This window comes from Amia ocellicauda, chromosome 4, assembly GCF_036373705.1.
Source record: "Amia ocellicauda isolate fAmiCal2 chromosome 4, fAmiCal2.hap1, whole genome shotgun sequence".
NCBI lineage: Eukaryota > Metazoa > Chordata > Actinopteri > Amiiformes > Amiidae > Amia > Amia ocellicauda.
Window position 1 is genome coordinate 22,031,417 of NC_089853.1, and position 24,717 is coordinate 22,056,133.

Genomic DNA, 24,717 nt, shown 5'->3' on the forward strand with positions numbered 1-24,717 from the left:
CTATGGTTTTGCAACATGCATACTTAATCTGTAGATTACAACATCTCATAGCTGAATTACTTATTAGGACTGCACAATGTAGGACTAAACTAAAAGTGTTTGTGTACGACAAACAGATGGCCTAATACAGCACTGTGAACAAATCAACCAACTTTAACAGGTTATGAGGTAAGAATATGAAAAACTGAAACAGAATTAAAACAGAACAAAAATTATAAAAATGACGTATAACCTTAAGATGCTCAATGCTATGAGTATTGATTACCCTGTACAGCTGTACCCTGACACAGCCCTATTACTTGGATTGTAGATAAGGTACAAAGAAGATGACTACATTTGAAAAATAAATATTTAATTTGTGCAGTGTGTTCACTTCCACAGGGAAGACTGGAATCAAGGTCACATTTTCAAAGTTAGGGAAAAAGTTTAAAGGACTAACATTTTTACTTGCTAACTTACATTGTAGTTTTTATAATAGTTTTAGGACACTTAATGATTTAGGTATTAATCAATCAATAAAAAATGAATCTAAAGTGTTCTTCATTATGTTTGCAATTTCAGAGTCATCTGTGACATTTAGCTTTGAATGTTCTTCAGTAATGGATGAATTTTCGACTTTAAATTGTTCTGCTTAAAATAAAGGGCTATTATTTGTGTTTGTAGTACCCATCTGTACTTAATTTAAATCAAAGCAATTAAACTAGTGCGGTGCAATTAAAAATATACCTGTATTAGAACCATTACAATCAGAATTTTGATCTCCCTTGACCTCAGAATCCATTGCAGTTTTATCAGCACTGGCTGCATTGTTAATAATACAAGCATGTTAAAATACAATTCACTGAAAAGACACAACACACGTTTACTATACTAATGCAACACAAAAACAAAGGCACACGCATCATGCTACTTTTTAAGCATTTTTCTACAAGTGGAAAAATGTCTCAAACATCTTCATCTTCAGTTTCATTTCAATCAGTAAAATGTTGTTCCAGACTTTGAAAATAACTCAACAAGAGGCAAAATATAAATGAGAAAATATGGACACTGCACTGCAACCAACTCCAACTACTCACAACTTAATTGATGTGCCACTTCCACAGTTATTTCCCCGGCGCTCACAGGGGTGGGAGTAATTTGCAATGCAGGCTGTTGCTCAGTTAATGCTGGTTTACTTTGTTCAGTCCCTACTACCTGTAAGCTTTCCTTTTTACTTGCATGGAATAGAGCTGTTAAAGGCAAAATCCATGTCACGGTGTATCAATCTATTCATTTTTTAAAACAATACAATCAAGTTTCCCCTACGTTGTGCAGCACATTTTTAAATAAACCAGGTTTTAGAGGTTTCACGTGGTAGGCATGGAGATTGTTCAGTATGTATATCTATACTAAGTTTGCGTTTCACCATATCAGCCTAAAACCACTGAAGAATATTTCATTATTTCCTCTTCACATCACAGTTATTACCTGGTTAATCATTTCATGTGAGCATTTATATCATGAGAAAATAGGCTGTCTGTTTTCTTATGATACAAATGGTCACATTAAATGATTAACCAGGAAATACCTTTAGCACATAACGATAATACAAATATTTTAATTTTGTTTCTGCCGCATGACTGCGATGCGTTTCATTAATAATCTTCTACAAGTAAAATGAATAACTGAACTTTTCTTTTATTTGACTGGTGTATATCTCCTATCCTTTTGAGGCATTTTCAAATCTTTACTTTTCCAGACATAAATAATAATTTTGTTACTTAAATACTTGTTTAAAAATATTTATACTCCACAGTACACTGTAATAGATAATTAGTTAGTAAATCAAGTACAATTGTAAACACACACAGAAGCATCCACACCGTACCTGGTGCTATTTCCGGGGGCCTCTTTGGCTTGACTATGAGCTTGGCTCCTCCACCGAACACGGCCGCCCACATGCGGTTGTTGAGGGGATGGGCGGCCAATCGGAAAAGCTCGTTACTGGAGTGAGTGGCGAGGCCGTGGATCAAGAGGCTGAGGTAAACGGACACCACTGCTTCGCACAGCATCACATTCAGCTTGGGCTGATCCTCGTCCTGGGCCGACGTCAGCAGATTGATGAGTGAGCTGACACCTGTGCAAAGATACGCGAGACCCATCACACCGCAGTACTTCCCTGCACACAGCATGAATGACTATGGCCTGCAATGGTGAAGGGACACCTAGGAAGTTTTGCATCTCCCCATACTTACACTTTGCACTTACTGTGCTTTGCCATGGCTTCACACAGAGGTTTGAGGTCTGTTAAATGTACATAAAACAAGCTATAAAAAACTCTCTATGCATAGTGTGTGGTTTATAAATGTACAAGTAATTATGCACAGTAATATGTGGAGTATTTTTTAGTAGGGTGCTAATCTGCAGCATTTTCCTTCCTCTGCTTCCTTACAACAGCATCCTCACAGCCGCACGCCATCTCTCTCTGTCAGACTGGTTTGCGGAAAATGGAAAATCTGGTAACACTAAGAAATTGGATCGTACATTGTTCCAGGGAGGCTGGATGTACTGCTGCACCTTTTTATAAATGTGAAGACAGACATGAATGCTACGATCATGGGACTGGCAAACAACATATTTAAATGGTACACTTCAAACACAAAGAGTGAGGGAGGAAAAAAAAAAAAAAAAAAAGGGGACAGCTGTAGCAATGTCCTGGTAAACACTTGAAATGGAACTCGATAAATACTGCCTGGCACTCAGCCTAGCAGATAGTTGGCAAAAAGCCTTACCTGGCCACTGTGCAGGAAGAGAGTTTGGCGTTGCGTGCTCCTCAATGCTCTCTGTGCGCAGCCTCCGCCTCTCGCTTAACAACAGGCCCTGGTAAACCATTCCAGTGAACTGATTGGCTTCTGTCTGACTGCTTCATATGGAAAAGAAGTTGATTTACCATGATGTTCTTTTTGATTCCATAAATTCTGGTAAAGCATACCGGTACTGTAAGGCTTACCTGTAGCTATGGCTGTCACACAGAGCTTGATAGATGCAAGCAGAAAGGGAAGCAGCCAAAGTGTGTAGTAAATAGGCCTGCAGTGAGAAATACCAAAACTGTAAACCACAACATATTATAACATAATATAAAATACAATTTATAAAACTTATTTTAAAGAAATAATCATGAATTTAGGCATTCCTAAATAAAAATACTTTTACACCCAGGAGCGGGACAACTTGTTTTCCATAACAACTAAAATCGTACAAAATGAAAAGAACTCTTAAATGACTAACAGACCAGTGGTCCACAACCTGACCCAGTTGACTGCGATCCACCCATCGATCTGGAAGCCATACAGATAAGATCTTGAAGCCCCCTTAGGGTTACTTACCCTATCATCATGAATGTCTGGATGCGGCGGTGAGTCCAGCTGCACTATTGTGTACAGGATGTCGTGAATGTGGTTGCTCAGGTGCAAAACTGGGTTAGCGATGACCGTCTTGGTAGCAGCAATGCTTGCAGAGAGCAAAGGCAGCGTTGTTGGCAAGGGAAGAGGCGACTGAAGCTGTTTAACTGTAGTTTCCTATAGTAAGAAACAAAACAAAGAAACAAAAGGATTAAGAAAAAGTGGGGGAAGAACATCTTCCCATTTCAATATTGAATGCGACAAGGCAGCTGACCTGTTGCGACTCTTGCAGCAGAAATATGAGTTCCATCCTTACGGAGGCCACGCCCCCTCCCTGAGCCCCGTGCAGACTGCAGTAGCTGAGGAAGACTCGCAGCAGTGCCTGGTTCTCCCGCAGCCATCCCTTGCGCCTCTCTGCATGCTGCTGTTTGGCTTGCAGCCTGCGCCGCTCCAGCTGGTGTCGCTCATATGCCCCTGCATCAGTCTTGTCCAAAGGATCATCCTGATCGAGCGAATCACCATCTTTCCACTTCTCCATCTCTGTAGAGGCGTCCTTTCCTTCCACTTTATAGTTACAGATTTGATGCATGGCCCCTATTTCTTTTTCTAACCAGTTGTACAACTGAAAGCGCAGCTTGCCTCCGTCCACCTCATAGCCTGTAGCGAGCGTCCGGAGCTCAGTCATCAGAATCTTCAGGCACGCTCTGAATTTCAGCTGCTCCGCGATGACATCTACTTCTGAATCGGCAGAGCCGGAGTCATCCTTTTGAAGGCTTGGAGGCTTCGCTACCCCTTGGCTCAGCTGTGCAATCTTTTCATCAGATTTGGTTTCCTTCATGGTTAAGCCTCCGTCGTCATCTTCATCCTCGTCCTTGTCCTCGCCCCAGTCAAGCTGCAAACCCTCATCCTCTACTTTAACAAGAGGCTGACTCCAGTCAAGGCCAGCTGCAGAATCGCTACTGCTTCCCCAGACGGCACCAGTGGTTGTGGTGTCTGACACTGACCAATTAAAATCGCTAGCCTTTCCGCCATTTTCCTGCAATTGAGATGAAGTAATATTTACCATTGAGGGCTCCTTGCTTAAAGAGGATCCTGACTTCTTGGTGACTTTGGGGATTTTGGATAGGACCTCGAGGGCTAAGACTGGACAACCAACTTTGAAGTGAGCATTAGCAGTGGTAAAGAACAATTTCCTCTCGATAAGATTGATTTCATTTGCATTGCTCTTCTCAGCTGTCAGACCTTGTGTAGCTACCGTGCTGTCCGGTAATGCGAAGTGGCGTCGGATTAGCAGTGGATGGGTTCGTAAGTAATTATAGAAACTAAAAACAACAGGGTTGCAAGATTTCACCATCACATCTGAAAAACATAGAAGACATTGATTTAAAAGTTATTATTATTATTATTATTTTTCTACAAATTTGTGGTTCCCTTCATCAAAGTAATACATGTAAAGAATAAAGAAAAACATGAAGTCTGAATATTCTAAACTGGAATGTCCCCTCATTGTTCACGCTGGGTTTTATTCTGAAGAACCAGATCCAAAGTACCTACATGAAGACTTTTAATACCCCACCTCAGTGAACCTCACTTCTGGTTCCCAAGAGCCACTGCCATAACCATCATCAACAGCTTAATACTTGGCATCAGTGTTAATCTGGTCAGTGACTGATTTAATTAAGTCATTCAGAAGAAAGGCAGAAGTTCTCCCCCTTGCCAGGAGTCCCTATTTAGTCTTAGGGAAAATAACATCTATACATGGCACAGCAACCTATCTAAACTAAGTTACCTGGATTTTCATCATCTTCCTTTGGTATCTGTTCCAGCAGAGTATCCAGAGCACTGGTATAGTTTTTCATTATCCAGTAAGCAATACTGCGCAGGAAAGGATCCGGGTGCAGTTTAGTGCAAGAGAAGCCCGAGCCATCTCTGTTACACCCAAGTACTCGTTCGTGAAGAATACTCTTGCAAGTGGAGGACGTCTCATAATCGGCCTCGTAGAGACGGGCAACAATCATGGCTAACTGGATGTCCTCCATTTTCTCGAGGCAGACCTGTGAAGGTTTGAAGTAAAAAGACTCAAACATAATGTGGTCATTTTGTGCTTAAATCGCAAACTATGGAAAACAATGATCACAGTCAATAAGACAAATTGACTGTCATTTGTAAAATATAAAAACCAGTACTGTTCTGCACAATCTCATAAAATAGTATTACAACATCACTTTATCAGTTTAACCAGTAATTATATAACTGATCTTCCACAAAACAAATAAAGAGCTACATTTAACTACATATAGTAGCATGTCTAATCTTGTTGTTTTGACTGAAAGCAGTGCTAAACATTCTGCTCAAGGTACATTAACTGGGTATTTTCCTAGTACATCCATTGACTTATCTTAATGGTTTAGACTAATATATACTGGGATATCTGGATTTTTCCACCACAGGACCATATCAACTTCAAGAACCACAGGTCTCAGGGTTGTATAGGAAATGTAATCACTGCAAAATAGGGTAAATTACAATTTTTGTTTTTCAGTCAGCAAAGTTTTTGTCTTCTCTTAATTAGTTTCCTTAAACAGATTTCAAGTCAGTTTTCCTTATGACGCAGTTTATCCAAAAGAATATTAACATAACTGACTGAGTATCAAGGCCAACTACAACTTTCCTACAACCTTGCAAAGAATCTCAGTCTCAGTACCCTGGCATGCATGCAGATATATGCACATTTAAACTCTGGGTGGTTTGTGTAAAAGCCAGATATTAGGGTAAAGTAGAAGACTTGGATTGATTAAAATAATCAACATAAAATATCCACTAACACCTGTGCATTAGTGGCTTCTCACTGATCACTACAAATACTAGATCATAAAAACATCTATGGAGTTTGTAGAAGACCTTTTTCAATTCACTATTTATGTATTGCTTCAGTATTTATGTTTCATATCCCAACTACGATTCCATCAAAAAAATAAAAAATAAAGTGCTTTTTAACCTCAATGGCATCTTTCAGAGAACCAGCCAGTAGGAAGAAGGCGGCTGACTGCTCAAAACGCTGCTTTCCCAATAAAGAAAAGGCATTTTTTAAAGCCGCTTTACGCCATCTGTCTTCACTGAAGTTATGACTGAAGAACTCAGTCATCTTTGCATCGTGCTGAGACCTGCCAATCAAGACAGCACACTTAGAACAACACTGAACATTTCCGGAACCATTTTCACATGCAAGTCATTCACAAGCAGCTGTGTGAGTTTGACCTTTGCATAAAGCAGCATACAGTTAAACCTCACTTAGCATTGAACTGTGCACGACTGATACCATTACCTAAACAGACCCCAGAGAACAGCTTTCTTTTTCATCGCAAGGTAGAAGAGAGCAGCTTCCAAGGGATCATTATTTCTTTGAAATGTTGCTTTCCCAACCTTGAAAGAAAAAATACAACAGCAAAAAGTAAACATGAAATATTGGCATTCAAAAAGAAATCAATACAACATGCAACTAACTGTACCCTGCATTCAGTCAGCAGTTCTGGATGAAATGTATGGCTGGAGATCAAGGACAGGTTATAAAATAAAAAACAAAAAAACACTGCTACAAACAGTGTGTGGGTCCTGCAGTCACAAATTCAAAATAATTTTACATTCTGTCCCATGTGGCTTAACTGGTGAGTGCCTCTGCTGAGATGACTGCTGTGTTGTGTGCCCAGCCAGCTGTGACCGGGATTCCCTCGGGGGCTATACACAACAGTATCTGGGTAAATTCAGAGTCAGTCAGCATGAACAACCCACTGAGAGCCTGAAAAATATGATCTTGCGGGGGCAGCTACTCCAGTCTTCTGTCTGACACCTCCACTCTACTGTTTGCACTGGGGGCTTGCAGTGTCCAAAAAGCTAAAGTTCTGAAAGGCGTCTGTATGTGGGTTTCATCTCTCATGTCACCCTACTCCTTCAGGGGCTGTGAGATGAATTGATAGACAAAATAGAGCCAAAAATACTTGCAGTTCCCATATATTATATATATACACACACACACACACACATTTAATTATAATAGTAAAAGTATCCCTAACTACAGATACCTTTTCAATCATCCTGCGAAGGGTATTGATGTTCCTGACCCACCAACCCACTCCCACAGCTCTTAAATCGGACCACTGAGGGTCCCCTCTCTGCATGGCTGGGATCATGTTGATCAGCTCCTCCTCTGCTTCAGAGTGAAAAGCCCAGGCGAAGTGGCAAGTGGACACACCTGTGAAGGTAAGACCCAGGATAAACTCACAGACAACATTTGGGAGAAACTTAGTACTTTGACTCCCTGTGTTTGAAAAGCAGGACTAAAGCTTCATTAAATTTCACAGCTGCAACTTTAAACAACAAAACACTTAAAGAGCTGGAGACGGAACAGGCATGTTAATATACCAGAGATATAAAACCATACCTGGAATATTGCAAATCTCTTTTTATAATACATTATCACTCTTTAGTTATATTCACAGGATACCATATACAATGTTTCAATTTGTTTATTTATTTATTTATACGGTTGTTATGTAATTAATATTCAATAATAAACTATAGTTTTTAAGATTCTAAAATGCTGCATCAATATTTACTTGAAGAATCAGCTGCCACTTTCCACTACTTAACATTGGGTAATTTTATGTTAATAAAAAAGAAAATAAACATGAAAATTAATATATATCCACACCTTGGTGTAGCAGCTGCACCCGATACAATGGTGGAAGGGATGTCAGCAAGCAGGTGTGCAACCGCATTGCCAGCAAATACCTCAACCCACATTCATCCAGAGTCTCTCCTCCTATAAACAAAATATTGAATAGAAAGAAAACCAGGCCATGCAAAAATCAGTAACATATGGGATAAGCTAGCGAGTGCCAGCGCCTCGGGCGAACTGAACACCCCCACCCCACATTCTGTTTCTTCTCTGTTGCTGTTTTCGTCGTGACACAGCCTGTCTAGCTATGCATTTTATAATGGGGCCTGTCTAGATTTCAGTATGATTAGCAAGGCTGATATCTGCAGCATAGCAAGTCAGTAACAGTGCAATTTACAGTATCTAGGGTGATAATTTACCACTGCACAAATCACAATAACACCTTTTTCATGTGCTATACATCTAGGATGTGAAAGGTTTATCTTTAAATCCAGATAATCACACAAAAGCAAGCTAATTTTAACTGGCGTGCTTAATTGAAGTTAAAATAGCAGACTTTAACATAGCTTACCTGATACTGATCATATTTAAAATTTGTATTGAAGATGCAAGATTATTAATAAAACATCCAGTTTTAGCTTAATGCAAACATTTTGTAAATCGTCAATATATATGGTTATCATTTATTCATTCCACAGATGCCTTTATCCAATTAAGAAAACTGGCTGCACTGTAATACAGACTTTCTAATACTGTGAGGAATTACATTTGAACCCTGCACCGACTGCTGAATGTGCCCTTGATCCCTGCTTCTAAGGCCAAAGGAATGATAACTTCAAGTGCTGGAACGCTCTGTTAACGTCTGTTCTATACGACTCTGGAAAAGACTAAATAAATATGTTTTATATTTGAGGTAAAAGACATCAGATAAACAGAGGATTGTTTAATCTGACTTCTTTCGCTTTGACTGTGCAGTAAAGTGTATACTGTAATCCTCAAACTCACAGAGTTCACTAAAAAAATATTGAAAATGCAAATGTCTATAAAAATGTTCCAGCAGTAACATTTTAGCATTGGTTTTAGTTTCGCACAGCTGTGATGTAGCAAATTCCATCTATAGTACATGACCAGACAAAACACTTAACTTTGCATTTCCATTATGAACAATGAACCTACTTCTGCTCTGTATTCAGTTCGTTTAATTGGAACACCAGCTTGTGTGTATTCCAAAGACGACATGCCAAATTTCACTCACAGGTAACACCACAGCTATAAACAGAAAGCTATAACTTTCTCCTCTTAAAATACTTCTCAAACCCAGGTTTACATACCTGTGGTGCTTCCGCTAACTTCTGCACTCGTAGTGGCCACTGTGTCGGCCAGTGCCACCAAGAACATCTGCTCCAGACGAGTGAGTCCAGGGAGACTGGAATGCATCAGATGACTGGACAAAACCTGAGCATGCTCTGGGCCAAAGTAGGTAGGTCCATATTGTGACAGATTAATAACTCTGGATTTGCTTTCCTTCTTTTCAGTAGCAAAGCTGACAAAATCATCTGTGGTCACAGACTGGACCTGAAACAGGTCTGTGTATTGGTCCTCTGAAGACTTCTGGGCTTGACCTTCTGAGCCTTTAGGACCTTTTCCCATTTCCCATTTCGCTTTATAGGAGGTGTCCAAGTCAGCCCCCAGCAAAGCATATAAGGGCAACGGAGGAATGGAGTCAATCTCTGTGTAATCGCGGCCGCCATCTCTCCCTGCTATGATGGTATCCTTTGCCGTGCTGCCACTGACACTGATGGTCCTGGAGAGGTGGCGTCTTGCTCCTCCCTCTCCTGCCTCGACATCTTTCACAACCGCGACCTCCCCAGCAATGCATTTCACCAAATGGGAGAGTATTGCTTTTGCTCTTCGGACTTTCCCCAAGTCCATGAGCTCCAGAAGCTGAGTAGGATGGTACTGGGGCAGAGTGGGAGAAAGGGAATGGGCAGCTTCAAAAAGACCCCCATCCTGAGTGACAGCAGGAGCTCTGAAAGCATCTTCCATACCCCCAGTCCCTTCAAACACACTTTGCTTCTTCACCCTGGCCTTGATGTCAGTTCCTACAGTTTGGCTGGCTAAGTTTTCAGTGGATGACAGACTATCCCCCTCTACTTCAGCAGTGGGTTTGTCTTGCTTCCACTGGGCATAGACATGCATTTCACAGTCCATTCCAACAACAAGGATACCATCTCTCACCCATGAAAGAGAAACTGGCAGGGAAGGAGTACCATCCACCGAAGACACAAGGTCGACAGATCTCAGAAGAACCCATCTGGATTTTATTCCTTGCTTAATGCTTCCACCTAGAGGCAGAGTAATGATAGCCATGCCATCTTTGCTGCTGGTTTGCTCATTTACAATGCCAGAAATCCGTCCATACATTAGTATATTGGACCCCACGCCCACTGTCAGTATGTGGGATCCATCTTCTTTGGATAACCAATCAAGGTGAACGAAATGTTTTATATTTGGACTCAAGCAGATTTCCTCATTAAGGTATAAATCGGATTTACTGTAGACGAACAAGTTACTGTCAACACTGACTCTGGGGTTAAGCACGCTACCCACTTTTGCAAAATCATCCAAATGAATAGTCTGTTCAAGTACCCACTCCGATCCTCCAGTTGACTCGCATTCGTAAATAGACACGTGCATTGAGAATTCTTTAGATACACAGCCATTGTTCTGCACTAGCTGCTTATAAGACACTGCGAGACGTCCCGTATATGAGCAGCTAACAGCCACTGGTCTCCCAGAAACACACACTGCGCTGTTGCTGTCTTCCTCCTCATTCATCAAAGACCAGGGCTCCCATCGGTAAGTGCAACCGTCGTCAGGATCTTCAAAAGTTGGATCCACATCCACACCACATCGCCAGAACCTCACTTTACTGTCAGAGCACGTTGTCACAATTAAGTAAGGTGCCAGGCAAACTGGGTAGATTGAAGAGGAGCTAAGGTGCCCTTTAAATTGTGGAGAGAGTAAAACAAAACATCTCTATGAGAATATGCACATGCACTATGTATAGTTCTCAAAGTTAATATAATTTTCCATATCCTGTGTGGTTCCAGCACCTAAAACTTTGCGTTTTCTACCTGAACACCAATTAATTTAACGCAAAATAATACTCCACTTCTCTGTCCTCCAACTATACACTCAGTTAGGCAAGACAGTACATTCTCCCCTTGAGTGTGGTATAACTAAATCTGGTCAGAACACTTTCTTCAACATTTTATTTAAATAGTGTGAAAAGAAAATACCAGCTGAAGGGGTAGCGCGGATGACTTCCACTCCGGGGGGGAGCTCCAGCTGCCGACTGTAGACCAGTTTGGAGCTGAGGATGAGCTTGCTGGCAGACTGCAGGTTAGCTGTAGAAGACGATCGGGGAAGGGGGCTTTGACCAGGGGAGGTCTCCGGAGAGGACTCTGCATTGTTTTGAGTTGGTATTGTGAGCAGATTTTCAAACAGCTGTTCAGGTAAAGTTTTACCTGCACAACAAAGGGCACTCTGTTAGACATTTGTGTGTTTGTTGTATATATAAAAGGGAATGAACTTTGGAGAATAAAGAGACAAACAAACAACATGGTACATACCTACACAAGCTTGCACAGATTTCAAATGCAGGTGCCACATTTGAAGAACAGAATTTCGATTGCTGTCCTTCTCAATTACTACAAGAAAGAACTTTTCGGAAAAAGGGGGAGGTTGGTATCCTGTAAATGATGATAATAAAAAAAGATACATTAAGATAGTAATTCCTAATTTCAAAAAAGTCTGTGCGTAATTCTGGAGGCTGTGTTTTAAAAATACATTAAAACTGCAGCAAAAACAAAAGCAAAATACCCTGTGTTGTGGGAAAACTTGAAGGATCCAGCTTCTCCATATTTCGCGCATGCGGTTTATAACCCAAGATGAAATCCTCTTGAAATACATGAAGAAGCTGTGTGTTTGAACCACACTGAGGAAAAAGGGAAATTGTGTTAGGAAAGGTCACGTTATAGGACAACTTATAATCAAAAATATTTATATTTTTATTTATTTTTTAAACATGAGTTTAGTTGGGATATTAAATTTACATTTGAAATAAAATATAAAAAAGAGCAATTTGAGTGTACTCACCTGGTTAGTAATGACATCGAGTTCAATAATGCAACCTGGTCGAGCAGTGGACTGCTGGCTAACAATATTGAAGACTTCGCCAACAAGTTTCTATGATAAAACAGGTAGTTATTATTCATTCTAACTTTGATACGAAATAACCAAAAAAAGGCATTACCTAACCCCATAGACCCTCCCCAATATGTATGGCTTCAAATCTAAATATTGGATAAGCCAAGGCTAATTGAACATGTATAAGACTGGTGAGAGCTGCTTATTAACTTACACATATCTCTGGATCAGACAATTCATCTAAAAGTTTCCGAGCGTCCACTACGGCCTGGTACAGTCTAAGGTTCTTGCCGTCGGAAGCCACAAAGCAGGCACTTGCAGAATTGCAGTAAGTACCTGTTGTACGGAGACAAATTGTAAGGAAGGAATCATTTGAGAGACATATTGTAAGACAATGTTTGTTTAAAAAGCAGAGAGAGACAAACAAAGAGAGAGTCGCTCACCTAGGACTGAGCTGGGCACCAACGTTGGAAGCCAGGCCACGTTAGAAAAAGCAGAGGTATGTAAAGAGTTAATCCGCGCCAACTCGGACACTCCACCAGTGCATGACAAAGGCCCGATATGATCCACACGCCACAGGATCAGTTCACTGTAGATGGCGTTGGGGTCGTGGAAGGTGCGTGTCGCTGCGTTCTTCAGCTGCTTCCTGGAGCAGCCTTTGAGGGGCCGCACAGTGTGCAGCATGTGCTTCTCTTGTTCTGAGTCCCATTTGTTCTCAGACTGGGGCGTAAGCAGCGCGTTGTGATGGGAGGACGTCAGCAGCAGAGGCAACACCGTGTGACAAGCCAAGTCATTAAGGTGGAAGCGGTGGCCACAGTATCTGAATTTGTGGGAAACGGTTAACACTGACGAGAAAGAAGACTTCTCCGCAAACGTGACAGCCCACTGGTTCAGAGACCCGTCGATGTGCTTTGACACCATCATCACTGCGGGTCCGATGACAGCCGCCAGAGAGTGTGCCATCCCGTAGTCGAGTCCAGCGGCCACCGATGCACTCTGTGGAATCCTCTTGCTGTTTTTCTTAGGTTCCAGAACACTACTTGAATCTTTCTCAGTGAACGTACAGGCATACATCATGATGTTCTTACTGAGGGAATTCGCATCTCCAGTGGGGAAAGCCACAGGAATACGAGAGGAGAAGGAGACCTAAAAGTAATAAATAATACATGTATTTTTGAATTTCTGTTTACATTCAGACACAGGTATGCTTTGTGAGAGTAAATAGTATTATCCTGATCTAAAATCCTGCCTATGTCCACTGTCACTCAAGGGAAATAATAAGGTGAAGCAACAGTGGATGCCATGTATACCAAGAGGGAACAGCCCAGTGTAAAAGAAAAAGTCTTACCTGGACCTGTCTGAAAATCCCTGGGATGTATTCATCTAAGTACTTGACATGCCACACTAAGAACGAACCATCGACTGGGTGAATAGTAAAAAGCATGTCAGGGTTTTTGTTCCACTCAGTAACAAGTGCTTCCATCTTCCTGTCGAGCAGCATTGTGGGAAGTGGAACACTGCTGCTGGAGCCAGGAGATGATGCTTTTGTACTTCCTTCCTGTTCCCCTTCATCATGTTCAGAAGAACCTCTGTCTGACATTTCATCCAAATCTGAAAGGTTCAGAGAACAGGTTAGAACATGAAATCTTTACACTAAGTGGAGGAATTCAGCAAGGTCTCAAGTGATCTGCAAGTTAAACTTGTTTACTCAGTTTTAGTAAGTTGCCTTGAGGTAACAAACATAATAATACAACTCTTGAATGTGACAACATGATCCATAAGACATTAAATACTAGGAGCTAGTTGTATTTTGAGTGCAACACTTTCATAAACACATACCAAAGTCAAACTTCATGTGTAAACCTTCCTGGTCAAACTCTTCACTTCCATGTTCCAACTGCTGCTCAGAGATTTTTCTCAATTGTTGCATGAACACATCCATGGAAGAGGTAAAGCTCAGATCTTTGTTGTTAAGCCAATGAACAACAAAGCCACCATTCCCTTCATCGGATGAAAAGGCTGTACCAGCAAATACAGACGGAATATCTGCAAAATACAAAACAGTGTGTGCAATAGCAAGAGACGTGACATAAAATATTCCTGCCATTAAAATGAGAGTGCAATGGTGTGTTACAGGACCATAAATACAGACATTGTGAAGAGTGAAGTTTATCATTAATTTAAGACATGGCAGGCTGACATTAGCTTGTAAAGGTAAAGCTCATACACTGTGAACAAAAATTGCAATGCATAAATGTGCAAATAACACCTTCCCACCACTCCTCTAGTATTTCACATCACATTTTATTTCCCTTTTTCAACAATTAGTTATTTAGAAACATAGCTTTTTCAGTGTGACGATAAGGAGAAGGGGAAGTACAATGAAGGCAGGGTAGAAATAGCATCTGACTCAACCACAAACTGTATTTTGGGACAAAAGGAAAGAAAAAAACACAGTTCTTTACCTGTGATAGGATTGATACTGGCTGCGATGTGAAAATGGCAGAGTGCATTAGCATGGTGAGAAATGTGTCTGTGAACTTCATGTGAACCAAGCTGGCTGGGTAGCAGTTCTGTGTGTGCGACCAGAGCTGAGGATCTCCTGCGGCCCCTTCTGAGGTGTTTAAAATGGTGGATTGTCTAAAAGATAAAATTACATCATGTTGCTTTTGCTTGTAGAACTAAGTTAGATAAGGCTGCAAGAAACACACGATTTTCCTCTTGTTAAAAAATACTGACATTTGTCCCTGTCATTCACTTGAATTCTTATGGTTTGGCACAGACAGGTTTACCTCCAGAGCATGCTGTATTTTATCCTTCTGGCTCCCTAGATGAGGAAGACTGCTGCTGAAGCTCGTGCTGCTATCCGAGATCTGCCCCCCGAGGAGACTGTCCTCGGGCAGCAGAGTCTCTGACCACAGCCGGCAGATCCCATCCTGGCACGAGGTCAGCAGCACATTGCACACAGAACCCCTGTTGAAATACACACACAAAGGAAACTACCTCACTGCAGTGAAATGCAAAAATGCAACAATAACAATATAAAAATGTTAATATATATACACAATGTAACAATCAAGGCATGAAACCTGCACTCCCAAGTCCATGCTCTCTTGTTGGAGTAATTATCAGGATTAAAGGGTGTTATTCTGTTAGATGTTTTGCAAATATCCATGTTCCACATGCAAACTTAAACAATGTTGACTATGCTACCTTTAAAGCCTTTCAGATCTTGTCAGTAAGATTAATAACTTGGCAGTAAGAACATAATTGAAAGAGGCTGATTTTGGGAGATACTGGGTATACATGTTATTTTTAATTCTAGCAGGAGTGGTAAACAAAACAAAAAATGCTTTTTTCTCTGCCAATTTTAGATCTGTTTACTCAACAAAGAAAAGTAAATGCTAACTTGGGCATGTATTTGCTGGTCTTCCTCCATGAAAATCCTGTGACAGTACGAGGATGTGCCAGGTACACAAAGGAGAAATGAACGTGCGGGGCCTTTTTGTCTGGCAGCTCCGGCACAACAACAGCAGACTTCCAGCTTGTGGTAGGATACCACACTTTCAGAAGACAGTCGTCCTGCACAGACATGAAAGTCCGCTTGTTCAACCTGAGTGAAAGCATCTCGAACGACTCCATTCCAGAGAGACCCGATAACTTTTATGTGAATAAAATACACATTTGTGCCAATGACAGTGCTGTTTCTACAACACATTATTATCAATCAACCTGATTTATGGCCGCAGACTCCCACTCTGATCTGAGAGAGATTAAAACACACATGCATTTCCAAGATATCAAGATATCTGATTCTTCTCACACTGTAGTACCAGAATACAAATGCACTTAGGCTGAAGAAAAGATAAATAGCAAGAAGCACACAACACAGTAGATTAAAAATAGTACAATAAAGGAAAGCAGTGATAAACAGCACTGAAATTGAGAAATGGTGGGCAAACAATTAAAACAGGGTAAACGGGCTGGCCTTTAAATGCATTTCTGACACACATCATGTGCCATTAAAGGAAGTGAAACATTCTGGATTACATTGTGAAAGTTCTCTCCTTACCTTCCCTGCTGTTGCAAAATATTCACCGTCAGGGGACCACTTCATAATATGAACTGACACTGCAGTCCTTAAAATGAAATAAATAAGAGAGTGCCAACACATTAAAAAGAATGTACAGAATTTTGAAACCAGGTATATTTTTTGAAGTGTTAACCTCATATTGTTCTGCGATTTTGTGGTTTATGTATGCCACTGAAGTTCTTCCAGTGCTGTAGATGTAGCTGTACCTTACATATTGACTAGTTAGTTTCATTTTCAGTGATACACTTCCCCTATTCTATGGATATGACTCAGCTCTTCGCTTAAGCAGGCCTTCAGGCCAATTACACATCATAATTTCAAACTAACCTTCTTATCATCCAAGTCCAATATTAATTTGGGTAGGATATAACACAGGCAGGTGACCAAGTGCCATATAATTAAGATATACACTCACCTAAAGGATTATTAGGAACACCATTCTAATACTGTGTTTGACCCCCTTTCGCCTTCAGAACTGCCTTAATTCTACGTGGCATTGATTCAACAAGGTGCTGAAAGCATTCTTTAGAAATGTTGGCCCATATTGATAGGATAGCATCTTGCAGTTGATGGAGATTTTTGGGATGCACATCCAGGGCACGAAGCTCCCGTTCCACCACATCCCAAAGATGCTCTATTGGGTTGAGATCTGGTGACTGTGGGGGCCAGTTTAGTACAGTGAACTCATTGTCATGTTCAAGAAACCAATTTGAAATGATTCGACCTTTGTGACATGGTGCATTATCCTGCTGGAAGTAGCCATCAGAGGATGGGTACATGGTGGTCATAAAGGGATGGACATGGTCAGAAACAATGCTCAGGTAGGCCGTGGCATTTAAACGATGCCCAATTGGCACTAAGGGGCCTAAAGTGTGCCAAGAAAACATCCCCCACACCATTACACCACCACCACCAGCCTGCACAGTGGTAACAAGGCATGATGGATCCATGTTCTCATTCTGTTTACGCCAAATTCTGACTCTACCATCTGAATGTCTCAACAGAAATCGAGACTCATCAGACCAGGCAACATTTTTCCAGTCTTCAACTGTCCAATTTTGGTGAGCTTGTGCAAATTGTAGCCTCTTTTTCCTATTTGTAGTGGAGATGAGTGGTACCCGGTGGGGTCTTCTGCTGTTGTAGCCCATCCGCCTCAAGGTTGTACGTGTTGTGGCTTCACAAATGCTTTGCTGCATACCTCGGTTGTAACGAATGGTTATTTCAGTCAAAGTTGCTCTTCTATCAGCTTGAATCAGTCGGCCCATTCTCCTCTGACCTCTAGCATCAACAAGGCATTTTCGCCCACAGGACTGCCGCATACTGGATGTTTTTCCCTTTTCACACCATTCTTTGTAAACCCTAGAAATGGTTGTGCGTGAAAATCCCAGTAACTGAGCAGATTGTGAAATACTCAGACCGGCCCGTCTGGCACCAACAACCATGGCACGCTCAAAATTGCTTAAATCACCTTTCTTTCCCATTCAGACATTCAGTTTGGAGTTCAGGAGATTGTCTTGACCAGGACCACACCCCTAAATGCATTGAAGCAACTGCCATGTGATTGGTTGGTTAGATAATTGCATTAATGAGAAATTGAACAGGTGTTCCTAATAATCCTTTAGGTGAGTGTATATATATTCACACTCAGTAGAGCTGTAACATGTTCTACAAAAAACTATGTTTGTACTTAACACAAAACGTACCTATACATTTCAACACCCACCACCAAAAAAAAAAAAAAAAGGAAATTTGACTGAAGACAAAAAGGATTTACCATCTGGCCAATGCTATGAGTCTAAACATATAACTCTCTTTGTGATTTAAGTTGGGTGTAGAAAGCTAATTGTATAAACAATACTTACTTGCACTGCCAGACACATTTCCAATCATTTAAGACTGGTGGTAATTTGTCATCTGCAGTCTGACCGTCTTCCTCCTCCACTAGTATATCACCAGAAGGAGGGGCCCAGAGCTGCAGCTGTTCGGTTGCCGTTAATATCCGATTGCCTTGCAAAAAGAATAAAAAAAATAACAGTTTGCAAGGTGTAGAATTTCTTCTGTATTTCACAGACTACAATGGTACAAAAACAAAAGTTCATGGCTCTCAATCGAAACCACGCAATATGATCTTTACAAATACATTAGGGAAATATATTAAATGCAATGAATACTCTAAAGTAAATGTTTGATTCTATAATATATATATATATATATATATATATATATATATATATATATATATATATATATATATATATATATATATATATACACACACACACACACACACACACACACAGAAATAAAATAATCTAAGAACAAATTATAGAATGAGCACAGTAAGATAGCCCCTTATTAACAATCTTTCATAAATCACGAATATTGTTTTTTTTTTCTTTTTCTTTTTTTTTTTTTCATTTAAAGGGTTTTAGCAGATAGTGACTGCTCCAGTCTGAACTCTTTCATGTTGTAAGTCTTCCACGCTTTCTACAATGAATGTTCTGCATGTATTATTCTGGAGTGAATAATAAAATGAACAATGTCAAACAATTAAAGTGTTCTTTATTTTTACTATATATATATATATATATATATGTTATTTTAAATAGTGTTATCTGGAGGCTGGCATAATCTTCCATTCTAGTCAAGTCTCCACTGCTCAGAGACCTCCTGAAGACCCAGCTCTGTACATAAGTGATTAATAGTCTGTGTAACTCTGATCTCAGTAACAACTGTAGGAGGGAATCCATCATTGTAGACATTCACACATTATGGCTTCTGACAACATGAAGGAGAAAATAAAAGTTGATAAAAAATGTGTTGATAAATGCATAGGCCTCAGTTACCTTGTGGATCCCATGCCAAATTGTAGGTCATGGAATTCAGGAAAAATTGTCCTGTCTTTTGCCACTGATAATTTAGCTGCTGTTAGTGAAAACAGGTTAGTTAGTAGAGACAAAGGTAAATTCAGCACACAAGCAGATACATGTTCTTACATGAATTGTGATTCACAACATCTTATTAGCCTATACATAAAGCTTCTCAATTAATGGCACACACAAGAATAAGTTAATTAAAAAAATGAATTAACACATGCAAATAATGTAATATAAAATTACATTAATATAAAGTTCTACCTAAATTGAGCACCTCATTTTGTTTTCTTAGTTTCATCGTACTAGGCTATATGAAATACTTTTATTAAAACTGGGAAGAAAAGATACTGACATGATTGTCTCAAGGAGTACAATTTCAGACAATATTTGTATTAAATAAAAATATCCTACTTATACAATACGTATGATATATGCATGATGTGTTTTAATTTTAAGTCATTTACAAAATATTTTACAAACAGAAGTAAAGCCATAACTGTGGGGAAAGTTAATAATTAATAACAGTTTAAGATTATTAGTAGATCTTTCAAAAACAAATTTTCTCATCAAGCATAAAGGTAAGTTTGATATCAAGGCATACTTACATTATGTCTTGTGTTTGGATTTGTAGAAATTGGTTCGAAAATGCAAACTGTATTTCCATAAGAGGCTGCAATCTAAAAAAAGCATTAAAATACATAATCAAGTACACATAAAGTAAAGTGAAAATACTTTAAATGTTGTGAACAGTTCAGTTTTATTAATCAAGTCATAAATTAAAACATAAAAATGTGTCATATGAAGAATATGGACAAATTATGAAGATGCTTTTTTTCCAGGAAGTTTTCCAAAGATATGCGACACTTACTCTCCCTAGCTGATGTGAACACTCCACGCAGCCCACTTGAATGTTCCCATGCTTGGCTCCTGGTATGATCTGAACGCACTCAAAGTCACTTGCCAAAATTACAATGTCACAACCTGATCCATATGCCTGAAATTAAAGCACCAATAAAATACAAATTATTTGCATGAATGCACATTTTGAGATGTAGTAGGTTGTGCTTTATTGAAATAGATCATAATCCTATATGATCGTCAGTGGAGGCTAAATATTGTATATAATCTGTGCAAAGCATCTGTACTGTTGACATACAGTATATGATGAAAACATACAGCACACAGTATGACATTTTTGCTTAAGCCATTTAACAATAAAGCACAGTGTCCTTCTTAAGGAATGGGTACCACAGAGCTGTTTATCAATGTCCATCCAAAACCACTGATCAATACCCTGAACTGCAGTCACCACAGGGGCCAAAAATGCCCATTAATTTGTGTCAGCAAAAAACATATTCTGACTGGAGTATCAGAAGTACCTTAACAAGAAACAAAGCAAAAGGATCAGTCTTCCAGTGAACGTATTGCTACCTGTCTACAAGACAGACCCAATACAACCATTAAATATCAGATGTATCATTAGAATTATAAAATAATATATTACATTGAAGAACACAAAGTATTATGTTTTTGATTTTGTTTTTGCTGTGTTTCAGAGACAATATTTGTTCTTTGGCTCCATGTGTATGGATGAGGCAAGCAGCATTATGAGTCTTTACAGCAAGTCCATTGGAGTAATATGCAGCATGTTAGAAGAACTAATATGTTTAGACAGCAGACAATGCAGCACCTGTTGTCACCTAACCCGCAGGACATCATGAGCGTTACTGTCGACACCATGACTTATTAATGAGAACATAAGAAGCAGGGAACCTCTGCAATGTATGTTGTGCAAATAAAGGTACATGCATCCAAAGTGAATTATGTATTTATAAACACACACTCACAAATTACACCAAGCACCCACCTATGGTGCATTAGAGAACATAGTGTACTGCATATGGAAGAAGGGAGTTAAAATTTCCTCCAGATCAAACATGCCTTAGCATTTCATGGGAGACCTGCATAGCAGCAGCTCTGCAAAACAGCTGAGCGAGACACTGCAGATCTCATCAGGGCATTAAAGGCACTATACATTAGAAGAAGAATTAAAACCAGTCATCGTCACGCAGAGAACAGCCATTCCCGAAATAACCTCTAATAAATAATCTCCATCATAATAATGGGAGAAACAGCACTGCCAATAACAAAAACAAAATCACCACGGAAACTCTCCTGTGCTCCAAAACACTCCTACGAAAATCTATTTATACAAGCTTTGTCCTTAGATTTCCAATTTTTGGTGTTTATTCTTTTTCACTGTGTTTTTGCTTGTGGAATAACATGTTTCAAGAATTCCTGAACAAAATATCTATTAATTTCCTGCATTGCTGTAAATCTATTAAAAAATACATTTTCTTGTCTCTTATTCCACATTCTACAGAAGGCTGTAGGATTGTGGTATTGTTATCATGTGAATGCTGCGATCTATGGCTTTCTTTGCAGGTTATTTTTATTGAAGTTGTTTCTACATGGGAAGGCATGTTAGTTTGCAGAATGTGGGTTGTGTTTCTGCTTGTCCTGCATGTGTATGTAACTGTGGAATCTACCCACTATGATTGGGCTTATCACCAGGATGAGGCAACACAGTATAGAGACGACAAACATATACTCATACTGACCTCAGGCATACAGAGCGAACATCAAGTACAAACGGATTTTAAAAATACCATCTCAATCTTTTATCCTGACATACAAGACAATAAAAGAACACCTTTAAACAAGCTTTATACAATACAACTTGATGAGATTTGTGGATTATTCCATCTTCTGCGACCAAATGAGGAAGATTTGTGAAAGACTTCCTCATATTTGTAACCTTCCTTGCATTATAGGAAACATACAGACATAACTTGGCCTCTGAATTAACCACTGGATTTCTCAGTCATCATGGATGACTTAAAAAGGTTGTGTGAGGAGGTTAAAAAGGACAGTGAAGTGCCTAGCTACATCACAAAGTCTTTTGGAATACATTGAGTTTAAGTGTATGAGCCACTAGATCTACAGGAGATTTGCCCTGTGATGACCACTACAACGTCACACAGCCATCACAGAAGACCACACTGCTATGAATTTGCTTAACCATAAGATTGTTTTCTGGAAGTTGAATCATCACTTACACAAGCCTTACAAAATGCATTTATCTTCTGACAGCTTCTGGCATTGATGTATAATTCCTTAGCCTTTCTTTGACAATACAGACACTGCTACTGCAAAATGTATCTAATGGTTCAGGCAACCACTGTGATGATAGATCAAACTTTTTTTCAAGTACCTCGTCAACTGTAATATAACCAAACTATATAGCTTTTCTTTTGTCTCCAAATACTGTTAAGAATGTATTATATATTCTTAAGAAAATGTAGATGTATCTTTAAAACTACTAAAACCACAAAGGTAAGTTTTTATTCTAACCTTTGATTAGTCACATCATATTAGGTAGGATCATTGCATGGAAAACAATATTTGAAATAAATCAATAAACTAAGGTTGCTTCACTTTGTAAAACAAAAAATATATATATTTTTTTTACTATTTACAGTAACCCATAAAAGAGATTTCACTTCTTCATTCTGTTTGTTCCTCCCATCAGTATAGTACAACTCAGCTTTTACTTACTGAGTAACATCTTGGGGGGGAGGGGGGGATATTTTATGACTAAAAATAATTGTAGTTTGCAGATTCATTCTTTCCATATTTGTTGTTAAATATGGTTTAATTACTTTATTGTCCCCTTAAAAGGATTACCAACAACAATATACTTCATGCAATGAAAAGACTTAGGCCTACGATGTGTGCAATTGTTTTATTAATTTATAAAAAAAATAAGGTGGCGGTGGTTCTGTGAAAATTATAATGTATGGTAAGCATGTCATAAAACATGAAACTAGAAGCCACTATAAATTAGAAATATAATACTAGTAACTTCAGAGTTAATCATACACACACAATCACACACACACACATATATATATATATATATATATATATATATATCCTACACACTCAAATTAACAGATACAAATCAAGACATCCATTATGAGGGAAACACAACACAGATCAACTGCTGTCACAGCCAGAGGCACAAATTTAAGCCAGTGTAGATCTAGTTATTTTCGTATATCCCACAGTCTTGGCCTTTCTTTTTTTAGACAAGATATAGGCTAGTAGCAGGCGTACTTAGTACTGTCCCTGTGTCAGGCTTCAGTCCATTTTCTCTTACATTTCTACAAACATGTATTAGCTAGGTATTCATTTTAAACTCGTTTCTACTGACATAGACAAATGGGTGTTTTAAATCTCCAATCGCTCCAGCTGATGCACACAATGATGGGTAACTATAGCCATTCTCATGACACTACTAGTATCTCTGGGATGTGTGACGTCATCGTGCCATTTGTTAAGTCGAGCCTTTTCCAATCAGGATGCAGGTGCAACATTTTTAACATCTGAATGAACCACGATTAAACAAGAGCTTCCCCACAGCACGCACGACGCACACACTATCGTATATACTGATATTGTGTACGCGCCACAATCCCTGGTAGTACTGCTACAGTAGCCAGCTAAAGGTCATTCGCAGGAACTTCAGTAAAAGCAATACTACAGGCAACGCAAATATCCAGGGAACACAAATATAACCTTGACAATGCGCTACATAAATAAAAAAGCACAGCTGTCATGCAGAATGAATGAGGTTTAAGATGATGATGCCGACAGCCACCCCTAGTCTTGACTTGCTGATCTCCATACGGATACACGCTGTATCGCCCTAGCCTGCTGTTTCGACCGGCTCTGCCTACAACACAGATTTAAAGCACAATATTATGAAATACTGACCGTGAAAGGGATGTCATGGACGCTTCCCACCGAATAACAATTGTCGCCCGGATTGACAGCTCCAGTCAACACCTGATGGAGATGCATTTTCCCCTTCTTTTACAGCCGGTGGAGACTGAATTATTTACAACACGCCGACACTCGTCCTCTCTCTCGGTTTCTCCATCAACGCCGGGATTGAAATGCACCTCATCCGTCCGTCTTCGGCCTGTCGTTCTAATTATTGCACCAAACACTTTTTCCTGTGTTTTATTTCACATACAAATCACGAAATTGCGATTCGTTACTCGCCCGCAGCTCAGTGTGCTTTTAATTTCGCGTCTCGGTTCGGTGTCAGACTCAAATGCCCGGATGAGACTCTCGCTGAACGGACGGACCTCCGCAGCGTCGCGGGCATGCGCGCTCCCGCACTCCCAGGGAATGCGCGCGGCCGAGTCCCTTCAAGGTTGGGCGGCGCGCGCGTGCACGGCGATCAGAAAGACGTGTGACGTTGGCTGGTACAGTTATCCAATCAGAGCCCAGCGCAATGTTATGTTGGAAGTTGGCTTGCAAAAGTCCCTGTCTGCGGACTCAGGTGTTCATTCTTATCAGCAGGGTAGTCATTAACAAGATACTAGCAGCCTCTGAAAAAATGGATGGCTG

At 39.8% G+C, this 24,717-nt stretch overlaps 1 protein-coding gene across 2 annotated transcripts in view; it reads right to left on the reverse strand.

The window, feature by feature from the left end:
- dmxl2 (Dmx-like 2) overlaps positions 1-24,467 on the reverse strand; it is a 36,198-nt gene extending 11,731 nt beyond the window's left edge. For both annotated transcript variants that reach the window (XM_066701389.1, XM_066701388.1), the window contains exons 1-28: positions 24,076-24,467; positions 20,105-20,230; positions 19,842-19,913; positions 19,207-19,285; positions 18,223-18,367; positions 16,340-16,406; positions 15,677-15,849; positions 15,060-15,240; positions 14,733-14,907; positions 14,107-14,313; positions 13,616-13,878; positions 12,711-13,413; positions 12,482-12,603; positions 12,217-12,306; positions 11,941-12,055; positions 11,691-11,810; positions 11,358-11,585; positions 9,387-11,060; positions 8,089-8,199; positions 7,460-7,629; positions 6,706-6,803; positions 6,379-6,544; positions 5,170-5,434; positions 3,655-4,739; positions 3,366-3,557; positions 2,990-3,066; positions 2,772-2,902; positions 1,868-2,116 (exon numbers count right to left, since the gene is read on the reverse strand). In XM_066701389.1, coding sequence (XP_066557486.1) covers positions 1,868-2,116; positions 2,772-2,902; positions 2,990-3,066; positions 3,366-3,557; positions 3,655-4,739; positions 5,170-5,434; positions 6,379-6,544; positions 6,706-6,803; positions 7,460-7,629; positions 8,089-8,199; positions 9,387-11,060; positions 11,358-11,585; positions 11,691-11,810; positions 11,941-12,055; positions 12,217-12,306; positions 12,482-12,603; positions 12,711-13,413; positions 13,616-13,878; positions 14,107-14,313; positions 14,733-14,907; positions 15,060-15,240; positions 15,677-15,849; positions 16,340-16,406; positions 18,223-18,367; positions 19,207-19,285; positions 19,842-19,913; positions 20,105-20,230; positions 24,076-24,162 — 7,171 coding nt within the window. In that variant the 5' untranslated portion in view covers positions 24,163-24,467. The remainder of the gene's footprint in view (positions 1-1,867; positions 2,117-2,771; positions 2,903-2,989; positions 3,067-3,365; positions 3,558-3,654; positions 4,740-5,169; positions 5,435-6,378; positions 6,545-6,705; positions 6,804-7,459; positions 7,630-8,088; positions 8,200-9,386; positions 11,061-11,357; positions 11,586-11,690; positions 11,811-11,940; positions 12,056-12,216; positions 12,307-12,481; positions 12,604-12,710; positions 13,414-13,615; positions 13,879-14,106; positions 14,314-14,732; positions 14,908-15,059; positions 15,241-15,676; positions 15,850-16,339; positions 16,407-18,222; positions 18,368-19,206; positions 19,286-19,841; positions 19,914-20,104; positions 20,231-24,075) is intronic.
- Positions 24,468-24,717: the final 250 nt, after the last annotated feature.